This window comes from Alnus glutinosa, chromosome 1 (genome assembly GCF_958979055.1).
Source record: "Alnus glutinosa chromosome 1, dhAlnGlut1.1, whole genome shotgun sequence".
NCBI lineage: Eukaryota > Viridiplantae > Streptophyta > Magnoliopsida > Fagales > Betulaceae > Alnus > Alnus glutinosa.
The window spans coordinates 6002255-6018237 of record NC_084886.1 but is presented as its reverse complement, the minus strand read 5'-3'; the positions used below and the strand labels follow the sequence as shown (position 1 = coordinate 6018237).

General features: G+C 35.0%; 2 protein-coding genes across 4 annotated transcripts; one reads left to right on the top strand and one right to left on the bottom strand.

Moving 5' to 3' along the window:
• Nucleotides 1-1254: 1254 nt before the first annotated feature.
• On the bottom strand, nt 1255-8427 carry LOC133868678 (agamous-like MADS-box protein AGL30). 2 transcript variants are annotated; one of them, XM_062305650.1, is made up of 12 exons: nt 7770-8427; nt 6937-7122; nt 4718-4777; nt 4597-4615; nt 4404-4468; nt 4276-4291; nt 4127-4188; nt 3926-4022; nt 3273-3323; nt 3069-3196; nt 2422-2785; nt 1255-1542 (listed from the first exon to the last, which is right to left on the bottom strand). In XM_062305650.1, coding segments are annotated over exons 1-12 (1062 nt in total). In that variant the 5' UTR covers nt 7772-8427; the 3' UTR covers nt 1255-1530. The 2 variants fall into 2 exon arrangements, with proteins under 2 accessions (XP_062161634.1, XP_062161643.1); XM_062305659.1 differs by having other exon boundaries at nt 3273-3320; nt 7770-8426.
• Nucleotides 8428-8707: 280 nt separating this feature from the next.
• Nucleotides 8708-12666, top strand: LOC133868663 (transcription termination factor MTEF1, chloroplastic). Of its 2 annotated transcripts, none has more exons than XM_062305613.1 (2): nt 8708-9651; nt 12480-12666. In XM_062305613.1, exons 1-2 carry the CDS (start codon nt 8765-8767, stop codon nt 12496-12498), a joined length of 906 nt encoding a protein of 301 aa, XP_062161597.1. In that variant the 5' UTR covers nt 8708-8764; the 3' UTR covers nt 12499-12666. The 2 variants fall into 2 exon arrangements, with proteins under 2 accessions (XP_062161597.1, XP_062161588.1); XM_062305604.1 differs by lacking the exon at nt 12480-12666 and adding an exon at nt 11244-11286.
• The last annotated feature ends 3317 nt before the right edge of the window (nt 12667-15983 follow it).

Below are 15983 nucleotides of genomic sequence, written 5' to 3'. Positions count from 1 at the left end.
GTTTGGCTGCTTCAGAATTATTTTAGTTTTAAAGAATTTTTCAAAAGATTTTCACTTCTTCGTTAAAATTGTTGTGTTTGATGTTTTTATAGCTTTACTTAATTTTGGTGATATATTGTGTGTGAAAATCTTTCCTATAATAAATGTAGATGTTACTCCGGCGGATAAAAGTAGGAAAAATAGACGTAAAAGGTATGAAAAAAGCGTTCAAAAAAATCCCCATGTATGAATCCTAATTACCAAGTCTACATGCAAGAACGGTGTGCATTCCGAACCTCTTCATTTCAAGTGAAATAGAAAAAAACCATTTCAATATGGTGCCATTGTGGTAACATATTCATTGTGTGGCAATACGTACACACACACACCATTAGATCTGTAAAATCTAATATGAACAAAGAAATAATTCATCTCCATTTTACTTAAAATTGAGAGAATCTCCTGATCTCGATCCCGACCTCAATCCCGTGTTTGTTCGTGTTTTGGTTGTACAATTTTAAGTACAACTTAGGCTATGATCCTACTAAGAAAAGTAAAACCTTTTTTTATTTTTTGGGTGAGTTGTTTTATAGAACAAATTTCCAAAAGTGGGTGATAGATGTTTACGGTTGTGATTAACGCCCCAGTCAGTTGTATTTGTAAGGAGAAGAATTAGATCATCTTTTCAAAGAAACTCCCAACTCTTTAATTGTTAAATCTTTTCAAGAAATAGGAACGTAGTCGTGTCATATGATATGATATGATATATTCAAATAACAATTCCATTTCCATCTACATGTTGTCATGCATCAAAGAAATAGTGTAATATAGTCCTATCAATATCATATGATTCATACAACTATTGTTATCCATATATGCTGGCATCCAAGAAGAACTTATAAATAGTAATATAGTCCTATCAATATCATATGATTCATGTAACTATTGTATCTCTATGCTGGCATCCAATATCATAGACTCATTGATAGACGTAGACTTGTTCCTTTTTCTTAGCCCTTCCTTTTCCCATTAGTCTGTCAAGTCATTATTTTGACATTCTAGAAATGAACTGAATATTATTCAAATAATGTGTGTGTGTGTGTGTGTGTGTGTGTGTGATTTTGGATTACCATAATTGCTATACATATTTTTATTTACAGCTCATGTTGCTAAGAGGGAGCCAAGGGGATGGCACATTTTGGGTGCCATTAGTATGTATATATATAAATATCCTTGGCACCCAAAAGATGCGGGAGAAGCAAAAACAACTCAGCAGACCTGTGAATACATAATTTGTATATAGTAGATTTTAATATCATAATACGGTGCCTCATTCAAGGGAGTCAGCACCATTCCTTCTGGCCAGTGAATAATGTCAGCGCAGTCATATGCTTAGTGCTATACATCACTTGCTGGTTGCCTCCTATATTTGCATGGCAAAGCTAACCATGGGAAAAAAAATAATCTTAAATGGATGAGTAGCTTGTCAAAGCATATGATCCAAGTTCAACAACTCCATCTGTGAATGAATGGAAAGAGAGCCCATGCATCTCAGTTTGGTTGCTGCAACAAACAATGATAATATTTTGTAAGAATCCAGAAGTGTTTCCACTAACCAAGGCACAACCAACCTCCCTACTCAAAAGAAAACAATTTTTTCTTTACTTCATTTCTCTATTCACATATGCAAGTTCGTGTGTCTACATTATATTACAGAAGTATACATTACCAATGTTGGTATATGTATGATATTTCTTCCTTGTCAGGGGAAAAAAAAATAAAAATTGTACTATATTTCTTCCTAGGAGTTTTTCAAAGATCAGCAAGTCATTGTAGAAAGAAGACAACATTATGTGGAGAATGGTTTGGCAAGAGACTTCACACCCTTGATTGATTTCCCAACAACATCAAATTTACTGTTATGGTAGAAACTGCTCAGCAGGGGGAGAAAAAGGTGTAACTGTAGCAACTGCCTTTGTTACTACGAGCACTACCCAAGATAAACCCAGACAAAACCTTAGATCTTCAAACTATAAATGTTGGTGTTCTTGTCAGTCTGAAAGGTTCAGTCCATAAATGTGAATAATAAAACAGATACATACCAACGAGAACTCTCAAAGTGTTCCAAAATCATCATTAAAACTTAGCACAAACAAATGGTCATCATTTCAAAATTTAACTAAGCAAAAGAGGCCATTTTGGTTTATTTAATAAGCGAGACAAGTTAGGAATCAATCAAGGGAATCAGAAGCCAAAGTTTAAAGTCCATATGCCATCTTTAACTGGTTCATCATGTTAGATTCGACTCTGTCAAATTGTTTAGACAGGAAGCAAGGAAATAACAGCATATCCTATAAATTTCATTTAAGGGAAAACACTCAAAAGTCTATAGTTTAATTCAGACTCAAGAAGCTTTAACGCAACTATTAATTTGATGCTTACCTGGGAATACAAATGTTCATCAAACATGGTGACTGGACAAGGCCCAGATGTGGAAGCCCAACTATGCTGAGCAGTCTCATATCCTGGTCTAGGAGTTTCAAAGCTTCCATTGACATGATAATCCACAGAGTTTTCTTGTGGGTTCATCTGTGCTGCTGATTGGAATTTAGTATCATTCATCAAGTTGAGATTGTACGGCAGATAAGGATATTGCCCACCCAGTTGTAGCCTCAGAGGGGCAATTCTGGTTAAATCATTCAGAACACCATTTTCTTGCCCAGAATTAGGAATCTCTGAATTTTTACCTGTGCCAAAGTAACCAGAATAACTCCCAAGGGAGGAGGTTGCAGGGCACTCCACATCCCTAGAAGGAAAGGCAGATTAATCCAATGAGTTGACTACACATATCTGATTAAGGCATCATTTGAACTCTTCCATGAAATATCATCACGCACTGTCTAAAATTGTACCCTATCATTTGCTAAGTCAGATTTATTTCTTCCGATAATAAAATATGGCTTCCTCATGTTTTTTTTTTTAAAAAAAAATAATTACTTTTTTTAATGCTGCTTATGAAAAAGCATAACCATTCTATACACAGATCTGGACATCATAATGTGAAAAATACTTTTCAGGAGAACACTCACCTATGGGAAAGCAAGTTTGGGTCCTCAGATAAAAGTATATGCCGGCTGTCATTATTAGGAATCCATGATAAAGGTTGGAGCTGTTGCTCAGCACTCATCCTGTAGGGTATATGCATCCCATTTTGGAACTGCAAGACATGGCTATTTAGATCCCAAGGAAACACATCAGTAAAATATTCTGACACCAGTTAAGTCATTCTTTACCTGACCATTGCATTCTAATGACATAAGTTGCTGCTTTTGTAGATTTTCCTGCTAAAAAAGAAATGGAAGACATTAATGTCTATAGAACTGTCGACGGTTTAGGAGAGATGAAGTGAGGTGTCTAATTTTTGGACTCTAAAAGAAAAGGATATCAAGTTCATATGTATTTTCCTATCTCTGACTGGCTCTTCTTCTCTGGCTCCTTAATGAAGTCATGCACACTCTCTAGCCTCTAGGTCTTGGCACTGTATTGTTTCTCATCCTTTTACAGCACTTCTCCAAAGAATAAAAATTTGATTGAGTGCCATATCATTCATATACCTCCTTTGGATCCTTTTTTGTGTTCAAATTAGATATAAACCAAACAAAACATCCTTCTCATAGACAACTGTACTTGATAATATCATAGATGTAGATCATCTAATCATGTATGCTCTCATAAATATAGTTCGCAAACAAATTCTTACTAAATCAAATTCCAATCACATTTTCTTTTATTGAACCAATACAACCCACAATTATCAGTCAAGTTCAAAGTTTGGAGCAAAATTATACCCACCGTCAACCAAGGTATTTGAGGACAATGATCTTAACATCAGACAAATAAAGACAAACTTCTCAAATGACAACAACCACAGGAATTAAAGGCATACCTTATGTGTTCGAATTTGGTTGAGTGATTCCCTAAGAGAATCTTCCATTTGCCCCAAATCTTCTACAGTATTGATCTTATCAGGATTTATCCAATAGCTGCAGAACTCAAAATAATATAAAACTAGTTAGGATGGTGACCAATAATAATATAGGATGTTTACAATATATATTAAAGAAACCAAATATTTCCAGGCATTCACCTGAGTCTTTTATGTATTTCAGAAAGTCGGTTCTCCAATGCCCTCGCTTGGTTAGTCAGATCCTGCCCAAAGCAATGTAGGAATACATGTCAGCAGAAAGAGCATAAATGATATTACATAACATTATAATAATCAGTTCGAATACATACCTCGATAGTTTGAGAACTGAAACAAGAAGAAAAGGGAAAAGAGCAATTAGTTCAATTTCATACTTCTGAGAAACATAGTAGATCCAATAAGTATCTACTTGGAACAAATTTAGGTCAACTTTAAATACCTAGTACCGAGAAATTCTTGTATGTTTACGTCATGGTCCAACTTCTTAAAAGTTTTCTTGAGTGCCTAAACTCTCAAAGAGAAAACAAAAATTATGTAACAGACAATGGTGATGATAATGCATACATGAAAGAAGACAGAAGTAGGAAATAAATATTTCGTTTGCGGAGGATGGGTCTTAAGACAGGACTTACTTCAAGGCTTTCCAACTTCCTGTTGCAATCCAGTGAAAATGGTTCAATCACATTGTCATAACCAAGTACACGATGTAAAAGAATGTGATTTTTTTTTTCTAGTGGGAAAAATTGAATTTACCTTTTTGCCCTTTCCTGTGGAGTTAGTTGTGCAAATTTTGCAATAACCTCTTCAATGCTACTAAACTCACCAAAGTGGGAAAGGAGAAAAGAGACAAGAAAACGGAAGCATTTAATCAATAAATAATAATAATAGTAACAGTAATAATACAATAAAAACAATGGTAATCATGATACTAATTGTAATAGTAATTTTTTTTTTTTTATCATGCTGCAGACCTGTAATCCCCTTTGATTAAACTTTCCTTCATTAAAAGTTGGAAGATTGAAACAAAACAACAAGAAGAAGAATAACAATAAAAACAATGACAACAACAGTACTAATACTAAGTGCATGGTTGCATGAAAGTCATCCACACTGGTCCATGAGTATCCTGTATTTTACTTACATTATCAACAATGTTTTTTAGATGATTTTATTTAACTAAGAAAAAAAAAAGTGTACAGTCATGATGGTTATAATATGTGTAATCATTTTCAGCAGATAACATATGGTTGCAAGACCATCACGCGTCCTATACTTGCCATAACTAATTGTGGTTAAGTTAGCAGGCCATATTGGCATGAAAGCTTCCCAATTCCAATTCCGCGTATATTTTTAAGAATCATTGCCACATATCCAATTGCAAGTTTATTTCTTGAAAGTTCTAAGTACAAGCAGTTGACAATTGGGCACGAAGATCACATGAGATCAGATTATTTCTAATTAATTCTTGCCCCAATTCGAATCTCCCCTAACCCCTCCCTGTAGGGACAATTACTTATCAAAAAAATCTTGCCCCAATTCTCCCAATCTCCCACTCATTTGGTTAAAAAAATAGTTCTAGTAAAAATTTTGTGGGGTCTAAGTAACTCCAAACAAAATAATAGTGAGAAAGTCTTTGGTGCTTCATGTCTGCTTGATTGGTATACCAGTCTCTGCTTGGTCAGTCAATTATGCATAGTCCGCCTAGTATTCTTTTGAAGTAATAATTGATATCTCCAGGAGAAATTACACAAACACTTTCACACCTCGTATAAACAAAGTACACAAGAAAGATCTCATCGATAACCCTAAACAAGAAGGAGCTGCTCTTGATGTGAAGACCAACGGCAAAAAGAAAGAATTGGAAGCCCTAGGGTAGAACACCCCATATAAGCTTTAAAAAGGGAAAACAGCAAACTTCCGATAGTACAAATTTTCTAAGAAAAAGGTACACTTACAGTACACAAGGAGTATAAAGGAGAAATCAAATATATGAAATTAGCTCACAAAACTTAAGGTATACACAAAATAGAAAAAAGAAAAAGACTAAGTCGGTATGAAATGCTTGACTGATTTCTCAGGGTTGGAGGAAGATATCTTGTCTGATGACCCTGAACAAGAAGGACCTGGTCTGCATTTGAGAAAAGCAGCAAAAGAAAGAAGAGGAATCCGATTCCCCTAAACAAAGCTCACCATAAGCGCTTGAAGAACAAAAAAAAAAAACAACACAAAAAAAGACTCAATATGATTATCCTCCTTTTGTTTTAGCCTTTCCCCGATGCTGGTCCTAGCTTGCAAAGCTACATAACAAAATGAAATATATATATATATATATATATAGTCCCTTTTATATGTTGCCTTCTTGTTTTAAGCATTGCTTCCTTCATTTATTGAACTATCTCCTAATTACTTTGCCTACGTAATTATTATTTAATCTGTAACTCAAGCTTTTTTTTCCTCATTTCTCATTATAATTATTTCCAGACAATAATTGTTGCATATGGTAAGATCTAGTTCCTTCATACTTTCAAGCTTGTCTACTAGTATATAATTTCATAAACTCATGTTTGAACCTGTTTCATATATTTTAGATATTCAGGTAGTATTGATGTCTTCTTAAATATATCCCTTTCTTTATCTAGTCTGACTATTAACTCAAAAAATAAAGCAAATTCAGGGATCAACTAGAAGAATGAGTCAATGATGCCGCATACCTTCTGATTTCTTAAAATCACACGTGTTTTAAATAATCATGACTTGCCTTTTAATGGATTTAGATAGTTTTGATTAATTTAATGGGCAAAAATTACACTAAGAATTAATGGTTTGTGCTATCCCTATTAACCCAAATGAAAGAACAGAGAAAACCCAATTTGATGCATTATCTCCCTTCCTAAGTCTAGGCCATCATTGTCCTTAAAGTTCATCAAACATTGATTCCGTAATATGAGAATAAGGAGTACAAACGAGATTACCTGCGCACTCCCCGGCATAATGAAGGCTTGCCGGTTGGTGAGAACATGAGAAGAACAATGTCTATGTCGCATAGTATGGATAACTCATTAGCCTTTTTCATGATGCCATTCTTCCTTTTAGCATAGGTCGCTTGACGACCATTAGTGTTCTCCAACCTCTTTATCTTAAGCTTTACCCTTCCCATCCTGTACAATGTTAACCACAAAACTTAGCCCAGAATACCTATGGGAGTCCGAAAACTTGCAAACACTACCTAAAAATTATCATGTTGCTCCTAGTAAATTCGCATGCACCAATTTCAAAATTATACTCCATCCTTGGACAATTCTAGCATGCATTTCCAAATGACATAAGCATCGCAGGACGTCAATATGCAGCAATTACATGTCACCTCCAGTTTGCAGAAGGAAACAAAACTGAAGGACTTGAAAATCCTTAAAATTCGAAAACCCAATGAACCAAAACTCAGTCTTCTGCGGTTTAGGGAATTGTCAAATTGACATAATTGAAAGTTGAATGACCCAAGATTGAACCACCAAAATGGACAAAAACCCATTTAAGCATTATAGATAGAATCACAAGCAAACAAATTAAACAAAACCTACTTTATCATTCAGACACCTCAGAAACTTTCAACTGTAATCAAGGAAACATGGTCAGCAAAAAAAAAAAACATTGAGAGTACGAAACGAAAAAGTTTACCCAGAAAAGGAAACTCAAGCAATTGCAATATTCAAACGTCAAAAATGTGGTCGGAGAGCCAGATCATTCAGACAATAGGAGATTCAAATGCAACGAGGGGGAGAGAAGGATCAGAGAGGTGTGAGCTTACATATAGATTATATTGCACGACCGGGTGACCGGAAAAATCGGTCATCGAGGTAAGCGGGAGAATCGGGAGCGTCAGAAATCCCCAAACCAACGAAACAAACTCACTTAATTTGTGCCCTTCGCGCCCTTGAGGCTCATTCGATGGTTGAACACCGTGGACATGTCGCTGAAAATTCGGTTTGGTTTGGGCAGAAGTTGGGTTTTTGGATGTCCTTCTTAACCCATGAAATATCAAATATACGATTAATAAAACCAAGGTTATGAGTGTCTTTGGAGGAAATGGAAGACGGTAAATGGTTTTTGAAGATTCTGAAAACCAGCGGGTGGAAAGGGAAAGCTTTGGATCACAACAACCCAACTTGAACAAATCCTCACCTTTGCTAACCGTTGAGATTTATCTGGTTCACGAACCTTACTGACAGACAGCCTTAATCGAATAATCTAGTCCCAAATTCTTCTCACATGATTCACCCTTTCTCTTCTCCCTATAATATGAATTTTCTGAAATTGGACTTACTTTCCATAACTGGAATTCTTATACATTCTTATCACCTATTGTCTCGAGCCACCCTGCATGTTGTTACAATTACTTTCCATAATTGGATTTCTTATACATTCTTAATTATCACCTATACTCTTTGCAAATTCTTTCTTATTATTTATTTGGCATTTCGATCGTCCCTTAAAAGTGAGAGAGAATTCTTAAGATATCTGCAAATTCATCCTTAATAATAGACGCATGTTTTTTTAAAAAAAAAAAGAAATTATTTCTCTTTTTTTTAAAAATATATATATATATATATATATATATATATATATATATATATATATATATATATATATATATATATATATAATTAAAAAAAAAAAAAAAGTGTTTCCAAGGAATTTATAACATATTTCATGAAAATTAACCCAATAAACCATAACCATATTTTAATTGGATAAGAAAGAAATGAAGAAATATCCCTCTTCTTCTATTCCTTGGAAACAAAAATGATAATCCGATTCCATCTCCCAACCAAAACTCCTCATCTCATCCTTCACTCCTCAAAACCCTCCAAAACCCCACCCTCTTCCCTCACTCCCCTCCACAAACCTTCTATTTCCACCTCCGACGCAGGCCTCCGCTTCCGCGAGAAAATAGTATACCTCGAGAACCTCAACGTCAACTCCCACAAGGCCCTACGACTGAACCCAGACTTCCGCGCCGCCCCACTCGCCTCCCTCATATCCGTCGAGCGCTGCCTCTCCTCCTTCGGCATCGGCCGCTCGTCCCTTGGCCGCATCCTCGATATGTACCCGCAGCTCCTCACCTCCGACCCCCAATCCGACCTCTACCCAGTCTTCGATTTCCTCCTCAACGAGGTCCCCATCCCCTTCCCTGACCTCCACAAGTCCATTATCCGATGCCCCAGAATCTTGGTCTGCAGTGTCACTGACCAGCTGAGACCCACCTTGTCTTTCTTGAGGAACTTGGGCTTCGTCGGACCCAATTCCATCACCTGCCAAACCACGTTGTTGTTGGTTTCAAGCGCCGAAGGTACCCTTTTGCCCAAGATTCAGTATTTGCAAAGTTTGGGGCTTTCGTATGAGCAAGTGGTCAACATGGTGATAAGGTCACCTGGGTTGTTGACGTTAAGTGTAAGGAATAACTTTTCGCCCAAGGCGAAGTATTTCTTGGAGGAAATGAAGGGGGACATAGCGGAATTGAAGAGGTTTCCGCAGTATTTTTCGTTTAGTTTGGAGGGGAAGATTAAGCCCAGGCATAGGCTTTTGGTTGAGTACGGCTTGACGCTTCCGTTGTCCGAGATGTTGAAGGTTAGCGATGGAGAGTTCAATGCGCGATTAATCAAGATGCGGTTGCGGTCGGTCGATGGCAGGTAGTTGTAGTCTGAGAAAGTTGAGTGGTGCTTTATATTTTTTGTTCATTAATTGACAGTGAGAATGTGATTATTGTAGTGAGTTTAGTGATGTATGTTATGTATGTTTCTGTGGACAAGCTTACAGTTTCTGCAAGAAAAGAAAAAAATTTGAGTTTCTATGCATGGAACTATGCGCTAACTTTGGTAATGGTAACTTTGCGTCCTATGTTTGCTGGAAGCCAGTAACTATTTAAACATGACATGGATGGTAAAATGTAAAAAAAAAATAAAAAAATTACCTGGAATGTTTGGACTTATTTTACCTAGAAAGATTGTTGATTATTTAAGTTGTACATATTTTGCATAAGTTGTGATAAGATTCCTTTAATTATACATTGTATACATAGAGAGCACGCCTCACTTTGAGCAATGATGTTTTTTTTTCTGGGATGCCAAATTCTTCTTTGTATCAAGTAGCTTTTATAGTTCCTATAATTTGAAATGCACAAAATCCACTAATTTGGAGTTTCAAGTCATGCCCTCAACTAATTTGGTACTGAATTCCTTTCAGGTGTGTTTGCACTGTTGAGTTTCTTATATCCTTGTGATGCTAAACGTTTGGCAAAAATTTTAAAACATGTTTTTGCTTCTCAAATGCTGAAACTCTTCTCAAATACCAATTATCTAAACGAATTTTCAAATGTGGCACCACTGCTAACACATTTTTCAAAACAAACCTTAAAACTCTTTTCAAAATACCAAATACTTTAAAAAAAATAACCACACCCTCATTTTTTCAGGTCTGAATGTTGCTTGTTATTTATATATATATATATATATATTAAAGAAAAGAAAAGAAAAAAAAAGTGGCGGCTAGCGTGGTGGCAGCCAAAACTGTCTGGCGGCCCTGTGGTGGTGGCTGATGCTAATATAATTTCCTGAAGGTATGCCCCTGTGAAATACTTCTGGAGTTGTATTGCGTCTGAGTTGTGTAGGTGAATGGTACTCATGACTTCCCTTTACATGAGTGTTGCTTATCTTCCTAGACATCTTGCAACTTGATTGTTCAGGGGCACTTATGTTTGGGAGTGATCATATTGAAGCTTGGTTTTCTGCTATATAATATGAAGGCATCATATTCTGCAAACCTTGATGATGCTGGCCTGGTGGATCCCTTAGCGTGATCTCATTTTCTAAAACTGGCACTAATTTTTAAATTACTAGTCAGCCTCACCTGTAGTTCTTTTACAGATGTTAACATCCAACAAATACCTGAGTTGTTCACAAGATTATTAATATGTGGTAAGGGAAGTCATCCTTGGGATTTCCTATTTCAACTTGCAAAATTGTGTGCACATTCTAACCTTTTTGTCCTTCAACAAGGGCAATTTTGACTAGCCATTCATGAAAATGCAGTCATTGATCAAAACCTTGCCAAGTATTACTAAGCAAATTATTCTTTTAATTTTTTACTCTACTTTGGCATTGTTCTTCAATGTCTCTAGGATGCTGCTCGGAGGTCATTAGATGTCAATTTTTATCGTCTTTGGATAATTGGATCTATCTGAGAATTAAATTAATGAAATATATCTCCTTTGATTGAGCCTCAGGCCCTTCTTGATGCTCCAAGAGATTTGAGGAAGCTCAATGGTTCTCTATCACGGATATTGTTTCTGTATATGGTTTGATGAAGTCAAAATTGACTTGGAAGTTTTGGGAGCGGTAGTATATCATATTTGGAGACAACAGAATGATATAAAACATGGAGATTTGGTGAAAACAGAGGAGCAAGATATTAAGAGCGTTGAGTGGGAAATTAGAAGCCGTGTGATGGGTGTAGGGAGGTTTAAGCAGTTAGCAAAAAACAGAGGATTGTTTTGTAAATGGGGGGTCGAAGATAAGTTTCTTTTGTAAATATGCAGAGTTTCTTTGAGTTCTTGTAATGTTTTGGTTGTATTGTAGTGGTTAGATAGTGGTTGTAAATTGTTAAAAGCTGATGTTGTATTAGCTAAGATTTAGTCTTGTTTTGTAGGACATTGTTTCTGCAGAAGGATGGTATAAGGCTGACAGGGGTAGGAGTTTGTTAGAAGTTGCTGGTGTTTAGCATCTGTGATCCAGTTTTACTGGAGTGTTTGTTTGTATTGTGATTTGGTTGTTTAGTAAAAGGTGCTTATTAAAAAGAAAAAGAAAAAAGAGAGAGACTTTAGAAACTGAAATTGTACTCGAGCTTAAAGTCGATGCTTGCCTTTTTCTTGTACATGGTTTAGGTCAGTATTAATGTAGATTTTAATCTACGCTTGGATTACTGATCCCTGATAAAAAAAAATAAAAAAAAAATCGTTTCGAATGCATGAACTTAATATAACTGATGTTTTCTACCCCCCCCCCCCCCCCAAAAAAAAAATAAATAAATAAATAAAAAATAACTAAACAAAAAAAAATAATAATAAGTAAAAATGTAAAGGTTGCAATTGACATTTAATTACCAGCTAAAAGAATTTTATCCTACCCTCTGCTGGGAGCATATTGTCAACTTTGTTTTAAAGAAAGGAAGTGGATGAAGTATCAGCAATTCATTTAGAGAAGTAAAATCAGTGGAGCTAGGTTCTATTATTAGTTACATCATTCATTATAGCTTGTCCATCTACAGAATGAGTGATACGTTAGTTCTTGTCAGAATGTATGCCCTTAGGAAGGACTAATGTCCCTTAAAATTTTAAAATTGCCTCCAAAGTTTTAAAATTTTCCTTAAAATTTATGATTCTTTTATTTTTGTCCCCCCACCCTTTAATGTTTGGTTCCGCCCCTGGACCGTCACTACTACTTCTGGTATTATTCACCTGCAGGCAATTGTTGGCTATATGAGCATATCTGGGGCATGACAAGACTGGAGATGTATGGCCATGGATGTGTTTCAGAATGCTACTTCTAAATGGTAGAATTTGTTTACGAAAGGAGTATTCATATCTCATAACTACGTTGTTTTTTAGTCAAATTTTTGCAGTGTACTAAACGCAACACACTGTGTGTTGTTCATGTTTCTCGAGTCTTCTGTTTGTACCACTGTTTCTCATTTGTTTTTCTCCATTCGGCATCTGCCTGTTTAGCAAAAAATCTCGAATTGGGGCAACGCATATTCTGAATGTTGCTTTCCAATTACCCATGCATATTTTTTGTGTGTCCATCCGATCGAGGCCTACTTTGTTCGACATGTTTGCTATTAACATGACATGATTTTGATGTGCCACTGCCCCCCTTGCCCTTGCTTGGCTTCCATGCTACACGGACAATCAACTAAACATGAACTCTGTGCAGAGTGTATACTGTATACTTGATCTTTGTTAGCTTGGCTTCCATGAAATTTTTGTTATGCTCTCTCTCTCTCTCTCTCTGTCCCTGTAAAAGAGAATCTTGTCTTGTCAAGTCCTAACTTTTAGGGGTCATTTGTGTTGGAGCAGGGATGAGAGAAATGGCTTCACGTCTAATCGTTTAGTCTTGGAACCTCTCCCATGGAACCTGGACTGCCACAATGGGCCAAGCCCGCCCCCTCATCTTTTTTTTGGTTAAATAATTAGAGGAAGATGAGGCCCACTAAGAACATTTCCAATGGATTATGAATCCTTCAATTTTAGCTTGAATAGCCAAACAAAATCATAAAAAAGCCTTCCATCCCATTATCTACTAAGAGGATCTGGCTTCCGTGCTTGTGATTATAATTAATTAGTAATTATTTTTTACTTATTCACAATATAAAAAAAACTCGTGTATTGGGTATTTACAGCTTTTTCTAATTTTATTGATGATATTAGTTTTAATCGAACTTGGTCACTACAGTATAAATAGTTCAAGGATTGCAATTCTTTGATTTCTTTCTACAATAGGATCGATGTAGAATAGTAGTGAACTTTAATGGCAGTTAGAAAAATGACCGTTAAAAAATTATTGCTTTAGAAAAATGACTATTTTAACGAAATGACTATTGTAAAATATGACCGTTGGAAAAATGTCCATATGAAGAAAAGAAAAAATCGTTTGAAAAAGAGGACAATAAAAAAATACAATGTACTGTAAGGTAAAAGGGAGTGGTTCATTTCTTGTATATAAAGTCAATATACTGTTGGTTTATTTCATCAAGCAAAATACAACCTGTTTTTGCAGAGTTTTTTTTTAGTTTTGAATGATATTTGGCTCATAACTTCTTCAATCCTAAAAAATGACTCATGCTTTTTAAATCCTGTGATTCATGATCATTATTTGGTTTCTTGTGATGGTTTGAGTTTAATTAAAATGAATAAAATATTCTAAAATTTATTATTTTAATAAAATAGAAAATGAGTTTAGATAAGCTCTTAAGAGTAAAGTCTTAAAAGGTAGTTAGTTAAGTTAGCAAAAGTAAATTTTGGTTAGTCATTTTACATAAAAAAAATTGTGATTGCTCTAAGACACGCTCCTTCCAATTTCCATACTCCTCCATTATCCATAGCCTCTCGATCGTGATAAATCTTGTACCAGTGAACATACAATAGCTGACTCATGCTGCTCGCTTTGCTCCACTTTAAAGACTCTGGCCTTTTGTTCATGGTAATGAACAATGAGGACCAGCTTTAAGCAAAGTTTGAGTGAAGAAGGAAATTGTAACATTCCGGTCCTATATTGGAAAGAGATGAATAGCTTGTATAGAATGAACGGTTTATAAAAATATTTATGAGTGTTAAATCTCATATTATCTAATTTATTATTAGGTAAAATTAAGTTTTATAAAATAATTGGGCAGATAAAGTTAATTCTTTCCTTGAGTCATTAGAGCCGTAGCCTGTCATTATGCAAAAAAAAAAAAAAAAAAAAAAAAAAAAAAGTTTCGTACGATTTCACTTCGTTGAGGGGACACAATTCACCTGGTGTGTATCCACTACTGCAATGACTTCTGGGTCCAACTATCAGGACCCACTCTCCATATATTCTGAGATATAAGGCAATAATTTTCAGTCAAGAAGTAGACCTGCCAACTATATTGCCAAGTAGCCTGAAGTTGATAGTCGAAATTAGTGTGTTTTATGTCAACTTTAGAGCTTAAATCAATTATTTCAAATGGTAAGCAATAATTTTTATATTTCAACATAATTCGGCCCGTTTAGTAACCCCGGCTCGTCCCCTCCTCTTCTCTTACGAGGAAAATTTTTTTGTTGAGTGAAAGTAAAAAGTGATTGATGTGATATAAAGTTGAAAGGATTTATATGGAAAAGTAGAAAAATTTTGTATTGTAGTGAATTTTTTTTATTTGAATAATAATAAAAAATTGTTGATGTGATATAAAAAGTAAAAAGGTTAAAAATGTTTTGAAGTTGATGTTTTTTAAAAAATTTAAAATAAGGGGAGAAGGAGGGGAGAAAGTTATTAAATAGGGTTGAAGCATGTGCTACAAATGCCAAAAGACTCATAGGTTGAGTTGGCAATTAGGGTCGTAATCGAGTCGAGTATTGAATGTCCAAACTCGATTCGTTTAATTTTTTTCAAACACTAGCTGAGTTCGAGCTTATCACCGAACTGGATAATTTGTACAAGCTCAATTCATTTATTTTTTGAAAGACTCCAACTAATTCACTAGCTATTCAATTAATTTAATCATTCCATATATAAAGTAAATGATTGTTTAACGTTTTTTTTTTAAAAAAAAATGAATAATACTAATTATTAGTTATTCAATTATGGTTAAGATTTATTTTTTTGTAATTAGAGAAATTAACTCAAATATTAAATAATCTAATATCAATTTATATGTTTGTGTTATAGTATATATATACAAAAGTTCACTCATGTACACAAGGACACTTATATTTATATTCAAACTCATAATTATAATAATTGAACTTGTATCTATTATATTAAGAATAACATGTTCTTATTACAAAATTAAAAATAATAAAAATAAAGTCATACCAACTTGTACGAATTAAGCTTAAATTTATATGAATCTAAATTTTTTTGTTCAAACCTTATCAATTTAATAAATGTCGAAGTTGTTTACGAGCAGCTCTGTTCTGTTCGCTGGCCTATGCAACACTGATCCTTGTCAATCTCAGTTTCCAAAGTAAAATAGTGAAGCTTTATGGTACGGTGTCCAAGGAGAACCATGAACCGTTGGCCTGCTCTGTTTCTTTGGAGCAGCACATAGGGGTCTACGCACGTGGACTGGTACAATCACAGAGTGAAAGAGAAGAAGAGTTTGAAGACTGCAGAGAAGAAAGATGAATATATATATATATATAAAAAAAAATAAAAAATAAAAAGTGAAGGAAAAAATCAGGTACAGACAATTCCTCTATGTTAGTAAAGCCGTGTCTCTTCCCTTA

Bases quoted from the DNA above. Each gene is read 5' to 3' on its own strand.
- LOC133868663 (XM_062305604.1), top strand. From the start codon at position 8,765: ATGATAATCCGATTCCATCTCCCAACCAAAACTCCTCATCTCATCCTT. The intron at 9,652-11,243 runs GTAGTTGTAGTC...ATTGAGCCTCAG, and splicing joins TTGCGGTCGGTCGATGGCAG to GCCCTTCTTGATGCTCCAAG.
- LOC133868678 (XM_062305650.1), bottom strand. The intron at 3,197-3,272 runs GTAAAGAATGAC...CATGTCTTGCAG, and splicing joins CATTAGAATGCAATGGTCAG to TTCCAAAATGGGATGCATAT. The intron at 2,786-3,068 runs GTGAGTGTTCTC...CTTTCCTTCTAG, and splicing joins CCAAACTTGCTTTCCCATAG to GGATGTGGAGTGCCCTGCAA.